This window comes from Tachypleus tridentatus, chromosome 1, assembly GCF_004210375.1.
Source record: "Tachypleus tridentatus isolate NWPU-2018 chromosome 1, ASM421037v1, whole genome shotgun sequence".
NCBI classification, from domain to species: Eukaryota; Metazoa; Arthropoda; class Merostomata; order Xiphosura; family Limulidae; genus Tachypleus; species Tachypleus tridentatus.
Genome location: NC_134825.1, coordinates 31,653,442 through 31,665,008, shown reverse-complemented (window position 1 = coordinate 31,665,008; position 11,567 = coordinate 31,653,442). Strand labels below are relative to the sequence as shown.

The 11,567-nt window shown below is 34.9% G+C and overlaps 1 protein-coding gene across 1 annotated transcript; it reads left to right on the top strand.

Annotated features, from left to right (window-relative positions):
* Positions 1-252: 252 nt before the first annotated feature.
* LOC143245223 (uncharacterized) lies at positions 253-6,670 on the top strand. The gene is made up of 3 exons (XM_076491341.1): positions 253-485; positions 2,237-3,998; positions 5,771-6,670. Exons 2-3 carry the CDS (start codon positions 2,745-2,747, stop codon positions 6,314-6,316), a joined length of 1,800 nt encoding a protein of 599 aa, XP_076347456.1. The 5' UTR covers positions 253-485; positions 2,237-2,744; the 3' UTR covers positions 6,317-6,670.
* Positions 6,671-11,567: the final 4,897 nt, after the last annotated feature.

Here is an 11,567-nt window from a genome sequence, read left to right as displayed (position 1 = left end):
GCGCGAACGCGCGACCCTCGGATTACGAGTCGCACGCCTTACGCACTTTGCCATGCCAGGCCTATTTTAATAGGTAAGTCTATCTTCTAATTATTTTCGTCAGTTTTATTACGATATTATCGCTTATATATGGGATCATTCAAGAGAAATAATATTTTATAACTTCGGTTTAATTTTCACCGTTAGAAGTTAAAATAAGTATCTAGGTCATACACTTCACATTTTATTTCTGAAACCGTCATAAGTCAGTCCTAAGGAATTCCGTGTCCAGACTGAGTTTTGACATCTTCTACGTCTGATGTGTTCTTGAAAGGAAAAATATTTATTTTGTACACATCCTCTCCCCTGAATGACTTCCGGAAGAAAGATCTCTGTCTGAAGGTTAAAGTCTGGTGACACTGAATTTATCTGTCATTTGACGGGTTTCTAAACTTTCTCAAGCTTTGACTTCTGGAGCATGATCGAACGTAGCAGTTTACACTTAAGTAACTTTTATTTTACTAGTTAAGTCTAAGCGTTGTTAGCTTATCAAATTAAAGTGTACGACATACTACAGATGATTTAGTTACAGCGTAAGTCTATTATGTGGCATGAGTTTGATAAAAAAAAAAAAAGTCATATGAGGACTTAGGGAAAGTGCGATGGGTAGATAACTTAATATTAATTCAGAAATGACTCACTAGTGATTAAACCTTTTAAACTCAGATATTGTAAGGGTGCTTGTTTAGAGTCACGTGTTAAAGCAAATGATGTAATCCTGGGAAGTACCAGTGGTGACTAGTGTTACCAGTGTCTTGGGGGTTCAAGAAATGCAGTGTGTCTAAAATGTAATACTTTTAAATTGTTGCACAATAAATTACATCTAGTAATAACAAGTTTTGATTAATGTGAATAATTTATCTTCTCTATATTGGTGTATTGTTTGTTATCATTGGTTTTATAAGAAAAGTGAAGTACCAATGTAACTGTATGTGTAGATTGAACATTCCGAGTTCATTTCTATTATAATTACAACGAAATAAGAATGAAACACACATAGTTTCAGATGATAACGATAGAACTAACAGTAACAAAAAACCACAACGTAAGAAAAAATGTTAGAAGAAAATATGTACAAGACATTTATATTATACAGGTTTTCTCTCAAAACCGAGTATCTTATACGGGCCTAAATGTTAGTAATATTACAACATATTCTCGTATGCTGAAGTACTCCAAAAACTTAAACATTTTTTCTTATGTCGTGGTTTTGTATAAGACATTTATATTATGGCACAGATAGCCTAGTTGCTTTGCGTCATAAAACACCAAACCAACCAACCATCTATATTATCAACAAGTTAAAACCACAAGTGTAAGTTTACCCACATTTGGTCATTCTATCCTTAAATACAATACACACGTATTTTCTTTAAATAACTCCATTGTAAAATGTATTATGTTGTTGTTTTGAATTAAGCACAAAGCTACACAAGGGGCTATTTGTGCTATGCCCACCACGGGTATCGACACCCGGTTTTTAGCGTTGTAAGTCCGCAGACATACCGCTGAGCCACTGGGGAGCGGATGTATTACGATGTTATTCTGAACAAATAAATAAATAGCTTTGTTAAATAAAAGCGAAAAGAGCATGCTAACGAACAATATATGTGTTATGGAAGTGTTTTATAGCTATGATAAAGCTAAGTAATTAATCAATTTATTTTTAAAAGTCAGCTTTATGGTAAATCATATTTTTACTGTATATCAAGTTACCCCTATCGGCCAGATATTACTTAGTAAACACTACTTAAGGGGGCATAGTTTAATTAACATGTGCAAGAGTAATTTACCTTTGATAATTAATGGATCGGCAGTAGTTATAATAGTTATAAACAGGAGTTACTCTGGTTACAAATAGGATTTTGAGAGCCACAAACTACAGTTTAATAACTTGGCACAACAGTTACGTTGACTTCAATAATTAAAGCGGTAATTCGACAGGTACAAATAGCAGTTAAGGTAACTATAATAATCGATATGGTAATGGGATAGTTGCAAACATCAGTTAAAGTAACTATAATTATTGATACGGCAGTTGGATAGTTACAAACAGCAAGTACGGCAGATAGAAAAATTACTACGGCAGTTTAATGGTTACAAATATTATCTAATTTTGATTCATAAAGTCTTTCATTTTCTGTTGGTCCCTGAAAATAACTAGTTTACTTATAGAAAATGTTTTAATTACTTCCAGATGCGATACAGCCAACTGAGTAAATGATCTTCAGAAAATTGTTTCCAAGAAAGAAAGAAGGTCGTAGGAGGATAATTAATGACGTATAGTGTCTCAAGAGAGTTTATTAGAGTAAACATCATGTGGACAGTTGACGTGTTTTACATTCAAGAAGTTGGACTTTCTGGGATTGGTTACGCATTAAAAGAACGAATGAAGTTTCATATGACTAAGCTAGGGTAAGTTTATCGTTATGCTGGGAGGGGTGCAAATTTCTTTGGAAATGAGCATCTGGAGTGCAGTACTTAAACGACTGTTTGCTTTTAATGTTACTGATTATTTTGTACTGCATGTATTTACCACGAAAGTTTCGTGAGGCTTGTTTTCTCACTTATTCAAGGACGTGGGAATAGTTCCAGACGAATACAAAACTCAAGTAGAAAAGTGCACACTCAGAGAGACTATAGAGGTGCAAATTAAAAGACTCATTTAGATATATTCAATTATCCATTTCGTTCTTCCTATTAAAATGGGTCGAAATACTGCAGCACTAGGTCTAATTGTGCTTCTCTGTTTTCAAGATATTTGTAATACTTCTCCACCAAAGAGTACAGAAGAACTGTTGCAGCATATTTATACAGTTGTTACCAGCATTGATTCTCACTTGCTAAAGGAAGAAAGGCTACGAGAAATTACGCGTTTTTTTCGAATTGATTCGGCTCTCGAGGCTATACAGAAACAGGTAGCAAGTCTTTCCGATCATGGCGGTTTAGCCCGATCAAGTGTTTCTCAAGATCATGAAATCCACAAAGCTTTGGGTAAAGTAGACGTGAAGCTCGCGTCCATGGGGAATACACTCTCTTCATTACACACAGCAATGGAAAACCAGCTTGGAGGAAGTATTCAGAAATTAAAAGACGTAGAAGAAAACACACGCAGCCTTCGTAGTGATTTGGATAGCAAGCTACCTAAACTTATGAACATTATAACGGCTCTATACGAAATCAATAAACAGCTAAAAAATGAGTTTCATCCTGAACGGACACGAGGAGCCATCCCGACGTCGCCATCTGTGGGTATTCAGTCCCGTTCAGATATTTATAAAGAACATCTTTTAGAGAAGCGACTTGAAGAAACCGAGAAGAAGATTTTGGAAGAGATGAGCGTCATATCTGTAAAAACCCGAAGTCAACTGAATTCTCTCGAAACGATATCAAACAATGTGCTAGCACAGAGTGAATCTATACTATCTCATGTAGAAAGCGTGAAGAACCAGATGAAATCTCATAAACCACATTCAACTAATTGGCCTCTACCGAGTGACTACGCTCGAGATTACAAAGATAATCAAGAAGATATGTGCAAGGTTGTTACTAGTGCAGTTCTACGGAAGAATTTGGACAACATGATGCAAAACTTAAGCCGAAGCCAGCGAGACATCAAAGAGGACTTCCACCACAACATGCAAGAACTTGACAAAAAGTTGTATTTACTGAGTGAAGTTGCCTCTTCTTCAAAATCTTGCAAATCTTCTGATCACTTGATACCTTCCGAGTCTGCACGGAGTCTTGTTGTAGCACCTGCTATACAAGATGTGACGAGGAAACCAAAAACAGTTCGTCCCACTGACTGCAGTATTCAATCACACAATAGCATGCCAAATAATTGTGCAGAACTTCGACAAGGAGGAGCCACTTGTGATGGTGTTTACATTATTTTTCCTCAGGGCTCCTCTGCTGCAAGAGTCTATTGTGACATGACAACAAATGGCGGAGGTTGGACGGTAAGCTTTAATATGAGACACATAATATTACAATTAAGATGAAATTCAAAAACATTAGAACAAATGTAAATTTAGTGCTTCGTAGTTATTAAGACGAACGTAAATAGTAGCTATCTTTAAAACTTGAATGCGTTTAGAACAAAGTTAAAGTAGTTTTTTAACTGATGCCAGATGGAAGAAACCTCAACTAATCATATACAAAACCAGATATTCATATCACCCAACTCTTCTGGTCGATGAAAATGTTTAGACAAAATTCTCATTTTCTAAATTTCAGGACTGTATAATTATAGTAAGACACTTTCAAATCATCAATTCTACAAACATATAAATACATTTTGCAAATATGCTGGAAAAGTGATGATTAATCTTTCATACATTGAGCTGTTAAAAAGTAAAGCATGTTTCTAAAAGTCAACATTCGAAATAACAGTATGCACATTAGAGCTTTAATGGTTGATATTTAAGCCTTTTTTAGTATGGGTGTATTGCTCCATTATATCATTAAAACAGACATATTTCTGTATCTTTTGTAAGAATTCACATTTCATAAGCAGTGGCATTTTGGCAAATTGGAATTCGGATTGGATCCTTCCTGTGTCATTCCTCGAGGAGACATTCCTGCCTTCGTGTCCGGTTTCAGGTTTTTACAGATCTCAACAAATTTGGTATACACCCTCAGACTTATTTGAAAATGTTATGAGTGTGTCGAATCTGACCCTCCACGTCACTCCAAGAGAGACCCTTTCTATGCACCCACCTTTCACACTTATATTTTTCAACAGACCTCAACCGTGATCTCACTACCACTATAACAATCTTTGTCCCTGTATCTGCCTTTTACGTCTATATTTTATACCGATTTCTACCAAACTTGATATGTACCCTTAAACCATGGAGGGCCCTTACATATTCTCAGTGCTATTATATTACCAAACTTCACAGGTATCCTTACCACACCACGAAGATTAAGGTAAGGGAATCGGCTGTCGCTACTAGTTCCCCCTATGTTATTCTTCAGGAACTTCTCTGTCACGTTAGCATTAGCGCTCGTTGAATTAATATCGTGTCTTTCCTATGATAATACACCTAATATGGAATCTCGTGGTATTTTAATATTATTTATGAACACTTGTATTTACCAAAGTCAGTTATTCTGTTAAAAAATGTTTCTTTTTTGATAACACTAAGATGTAGGATAATTTGTTAGCGATGTTTGATTAATGCAACAAGAAGGAATCATCAATAGCCGCGCACTTGAAATTCTTTTAAGCAGAATTAGAGTGTATGTTTGTTTTTCTTATAGCAAAGACACATCGGGCTATCTGCTCAGCCCACCGAGGGGAATCGAACCCCTCATTTTAGCGTTGTAAATCCGGAGACATACCGCTGTACTAGCGGGGAACAGCAGAATTAGAGTAAATTAATCTACGGAACCTTTTTTTCCATTTGTTTACCTATATTTTTACCACGAAGCTTTTGCTGGATCTGTAATAATGTAATTCTTACTTAAATTTAAATATTACTTGATATATTTATATCTAATGAACATGGATTATTTTATGTTTTTTAGCATTGTTTTCTGTCACTACATTGTAATGCATGTATTTTCATGTCCAATAACTAGAGCTTCCGTTATCACACATTTTAGTCAAACATGATTATTTAATAACAACCTGCTGAAATGTTCTAATAATATAAATGTTTTACATGTCACCTGCTAGAAACAATTTTTTTATATTACCTCTAAAACTCAAAATTATACAATTTAGGTAATAATGAGAAGAGGAGATTTTGACACACCCCAGGTGGATTTTGATCAAACTTGGAATACGTACAAAGAAGGTTTTGGAAACCCAGAAGGCGAATATTGGATCGGCAACAAGTATATACATTTACTAACAAGTCAAGGGGATCAGATGACACTCCGAGTGAGCCTAGAAGCTTTTGACGGGGACATGGTGGACATTACATACGACAGTTTTCAAGTGACTTCCGAAGACAACAATTACATGCTACAAATGGGTAATTTTTTAGGTCATCCAGGATACTTAGGAACTTCTCTTCGTTACCATCATCATCAGCCTTTCAGCACCAAGGACCGAAATAATCAACGATCTAGGCAAAACTGTGCAGAGGATTTTAAGGGAGGGTGGTGGTTCACGAGGTGTTACTCAGCTTTCTTAACTGGGATATATTATAAACCAGGACCACCCCATCCTCGAAAAGGTATAAGATGGAATGCTTGGAAAGGTAATGCTCCTCTAAAGGGAGCCAAAATGATGATTAGGCCTATGCATTTTACACCACACAAGTGAAATACTCATCAAGTAACTAGGTTGGTGAATTTTAAAACAAGAAATATTTTATAAATTACTGAAACAAAATTCTCCAAGAGTAGTCATGAAAGTGTGTGTCTTCACCCTAACCTGTTAAAAATTTGTGGTGAATTTTTTTTTTTCTGGGCATTATGTTATGGAGAAATTTTGTACATTAAATAAAGACATTTGTATTTTGCGACAATCCTCTTCAAGGAGCTGCTTAAGTAATATATTATTGTTATCGCTATTTTTAATGGAAATATAAGTCATACCTTACAAGTAAATAGTGCTTGTTTTCAGTTAATCTCCAAAAACAAAGAGCCTTGGAATAAATAACTATTTATCTCGTTATCTCCGGAAGGTTTCGTTTTTATGTTTTGTAACTTGACACCAAAAAACATCACCTCAAATTAAAGAGTAGCTCAAACTGTTATCACTTTTTGACATCTTTTGTTGCTTCTTGTTATCTTAACGTTACTGAAGGCATTTTATACAAACAACAGACAATATGCTCTTTTTATTTAAGGATAAATTAATAGTCGGTTTTCAAACAGCATGGGTTTAATTTATTAATGCAATTGTATATTATAAAATGTTGCAACTATATATATATATATTGTATAATTATATGGTTGTTAATAGAGAACGTATTGTTTAATCTGTATTGAAATGCATACTGCATCACCCTGTATATATGTATATGGTTGGAGAACACGTATACATTTTTGGGTGTAACTTTATTAACATTTGACATTCATTACAAGTTTCCAGTTAGCACAATGTTGTGGAGACAATCCTAGTCGACCCGGCATGGCCAGGTGGTTAAGGCACTCCGCTCGTAATCCGACGGTCGCGGGATCAAATCCCGGTCGCACCAAACATGCCCGCCCTTTCAGCCGTGGGGTCGTTATAATGTGACGGTCAATCCAACTATTCGTTGGTAAAAGAGTAGCCAAAGAGTTGGGGGTGGGTAGTGATAACAAACCATAGTGGGTTTGTTCAAAAAACAAACAAACAATTTCACCAACAATAGTTAAGTGACTGTTAAGTTATGATAAAATGGTCACGAAAATGTTATGCTATCGTACCATAATTAAATAACAGATGGCAGTACTACCTTTCGTTTTTAATGTCTGTGTTTTCTTATAACAAACCTACATCAGGCTATCTGCTGAGTCCAGCGAGGGGAATCGAACCCCTGATTTTCGTGTTGTAAATCCGTAGAATTACCACCGTACCAGCGAGGAACTTTTTAGTGTCAGTAAATAATTTTATAAAACGATGTATTGTTATTCAAAGCAATATTGAGAGAATATAATATGTGGTTTTGACGAAAGAAAGTGGAAAAGTTAGGAAAGATGAAGTTGTCTTGAAATGAACAAAACCTGAGTGGTAACATCTGCGTTCAGTGATAATTCTAAATCATGTGCAATATCGGTACACTTTCATACATATATAGCAGTTGATTTGCTCTATTAACTGAACAGCGTCGTCCAGTGTGGCCAAGTTGTTAGTAACCAGACCATGGGTCTAAAGTACCTCGTTCGCATTTGGTTTTGCAAAAATATATGTATAACGGCCCAGCATAGCCAGGGTGTTAAGGTACTCGACTCGTAATCTGAGGGTCACGGGTTCGAATCTCCGTCACACAAAACGTGCTCGCTCTTTCAGCGTGGGGACGTTATAATGTGACGGTCAATCCCACTATTCGTTGGTAAACGAGTAGCCCAAGAGTTGGCGGTGGGTGATGATGACTATCTGCCTTCCCTCTAGTCTTACACTGCTAAATTAGGAACCGCTAGCGCAGATAGCCCTCGAGGAGCTTTGCGCGAAATTCAAAACAAATATATATAATTCGCGATCCTGACTTTGGTACTATGGCTGCGTTATTAAGGTGAAAATGAAATTTCAATATTGGGTCAGTAAAGAGTAGTCAAAAAATTAGCGGAGGGTGCTGTTGACTAGCTCCTTTCTCTAGTCAATCAATTAGGAATGAGTAGCTTCGCGCGAATATCTCTAAATAAACAGAGAAACAGAATTATTAAATTGCACCTGTGAAACTTATTTAACCCTTTTGTAAACAATAACCGGCCAAATTATTATCACAGATAATCTATATAGTTAAGATACTGCATGTGGTGCCACGACAGTTATTTCAGACCTTAAATTTGATCAATGTGTTCATTCAAGCAGAACCCTTATGACATGCCCTTGGTACAAGTATATGGGAATTCTAAAGAATAATAAGTATTTTAACCCTGGTTTATTTAACTGTCGACATGGATCAGTGAAGCATTACCATAGTGTTGGAAGAAATAGCTCCATATAATGGAAATAATGAGAAAACATTTTCTTGTCCTAACAGTTCTGCACAGTGCTATCTTTGTCGAATTAAACCAACTAACCAGCTACTATATTGTTCTTAAAATGAGTCTGTTAACAGTAAGAATCAGTAATAAGTTACTAAGGAGACGACGTTTCGGCTTCTATACTGATGTCTCAGTATAGAACAGGTAGTTTGTATCAACAGGTAGTTGTAACCCACTTAAGTTCTTGAACCTATTATATACGTACTACCTAAAGTTCCAGTGAAACGACAACTTTATTTTGTTTGTTTCTTGGTTAGACAAAGGGGATACTCGATTATCAGATATAAAGCAATAATTTAATATGTCTACGTCATTAATTTGTTACATATTTTTATTGTGCTGATTAGGTTGTTTTTTTAATTAAGTTAGGTTTGGTTGATTAACCTAGAATGGGTTTTTTTGTTTATCAGGTTTTCGTTATAATGGATACTGAAAATCTGTTACAGTACAAAAATAATGAGTTGTTCAGTTAGAATGTTTTCACGATGGCTCAAAGACGTGAGGGGCTGATAAAATTCGAGGTTTAGTTCTTGCACTGGTACGTCACAGATGTCCCATTGTAAAGCGTTCTGGTTAAACACAAAACAAACAAATAAGTTGTTAGAGTACAATTTCACAGAAAGTTAAAATGAACAAATAATGCGTTATTATGGCCTTACTTAAATATACAATTGTTACGGCTGTTTTTAACAGTAAATAATAGAATAAATTTAAGAGATCATCGTAATGGAAATTAATTTAATAGATTTTTCATAATATGTTGTTACTTTCATTTTGCCTATTCTACTTTGCGTATAAATCGATTAACTTTATACTGAATACCAACGACAGTGAAATATTTATTTTATCTTCATAAGGTACGTATACCACACTGTTTGCAAAGACTAAACATTTAAATGTAATAAAGCTCTTCATTACAAGGGGTTGCGAATTGAATTACTTAAACAAGACCAAAATAATGTGATATCCACAAGAATCCAATCGTAATAATAGCGATTCGTTGAAATATTATATGGTATCATTTTAACAAATAATAAAAAAAATACCAGGTAAGTGGCTCAGAAATAAACAATTACAATGCTACCAAAACAAAAAGTAAACATTGTTGCTTGCTATAGCACTGAATTACAGCTCTTACCTCGCAGGTTAAAGGTTAATTTTCCCTCTCAGTTCAGTCATAATTGCGGAGATCAACAAATCATGTCTTTATCAACCTGAAAACCAGAAAGTGTGAAATAGAGTGCAGCCTGAAAATTATAACTTCGGTTGTCCACCTCGTCCGAACCAGACAACGGATTACTATTCGTTAGTCCTAGTAAAATGTCTGTAATATTTAATAAAAGGGATAATAAAGTCTGTCTTCTTGAATCAAGCTATAGACCACTTAACACGAGCAACATTGACTAGTTGACCAAACCTAACAAGGGTAACATTAAACAGTTTGTTAAACCAAGCTGTGACCTTTAACAAGAGTAACATTAAACAGTCAAACCAAGCTGAAGAACTCTAATAAGAGTAACATTAAGCAGTTAGTCAAACCAAGCTGTAGACTTCTAACAAGAGTAACATAAAACAGTTAGTCAAACCAAGCTGTAGACTTCTAACAAGAGTAACATTAAACAGTTAGTCAAACCAAGCTGTAGACTTCTAACAAGAGTAACATTAAACAGTTAGTCAAACCAAGCTGTAGTAACAAGAAACATTAAACAGTTAGTCAAACCAAGCTGTAGACTTCTAACAAGAGTAACATTAAACAGTTAGTCAAACCAAGCTGTAGACTTCTAACAAGAGTAACATTAAACAGTTAGTCAAACCAAGCTGTAGACTTCTAACAAGAGTAACATTAAACAGTTAGTCAAACCAAGCTGTAGACCTCTAACAAGGGTAATATCGAATAGTTCAGTAAACACAGTATTAGACCGCCTGACAAGGGTGATAATGAATAGTCTACCAAACCGAGCTGTCAACCACCTGAGATGGATAGCATTTAATACTTTACCAAATCAAGCTGTAGACGTCTAATTAGGGTAACGTTGAATACTTTACTAAATCAACAACTTTGTTTAAGTTATAAAATAAAGCTGCACTTTAACCACGATTTCAAAGTCAAATTAACACCACCATAGCTCCCCAGGTAGTTCAGTGATAAGTTTGGGGGCTTACTACATTACGAATGGGGTTTCAAGACCCACAATGGACAGAGCACAGGTACCTCAGTTTGTAACTTTGTGCTTAGCAAACAGAATAAGAAAAACAATGACCAGAACAAGACTATACGTTCGTATAGTAAACTTATAATTATTTTCGTGAAATTCTAACAAATTAAATAGTTATTTTACACCAATCAAACAGAAAAGCGAAAATATTGGGTTGAGGAATAATTTGTGAGCGTTTTTTCAAGTTAAAAAAATATATTCATAAATGAAACACTTTCGCAAAATATTTCATGTCATTTGGTAGATAATTTTTGCTCTAATAGATGGTGTGTTTGATTTTCATATGTCTTTAATATTTGCTTTCATTTTCAGCTCATTAAATGGAATGTCAAGTGGACAAAATCGAGCATTTTCGACACCATCTGCTTTTCGCATTTAATTTCTTGCAATTTCGTTTAAAACAATGCATACTATATACCTAGGTATTACATGAAATAAAGTATCATAATAAATGTTTTGGGTGTAATGTGTTCATGCATTGAAGTATTGTATAGTCTTGCATGTAATGCTTGAATGAAATTATTTTAAAACACTCACGAATTATTCCTCAACCTAATAAAATAAAGCTTAAACAACATTTAAGTTATAAATGATGACACAATCATGCTGTTTGTTTTCATAATAGCAAAATCTAAATCTAAATCTCTGTTAAGATTCATTATA

Bases quoted from the DNA above. Each gene is read 5' to 3' on its own strand.
- LOC143245223 (XM_076491341.1), top strand. From the start codon at position 2,745: ATGGGTCGAAATACTGCAGCACTAGGTCTAATTGTGCTTCTCTGTTTT. The intron at 3,999-5,770 runs GTAAGCTTTAAT...TATACAATTTAG, and splicing joins CAAATGGCGGAGGTTGGACG to GTAATAATGAGAAGAGGAGA.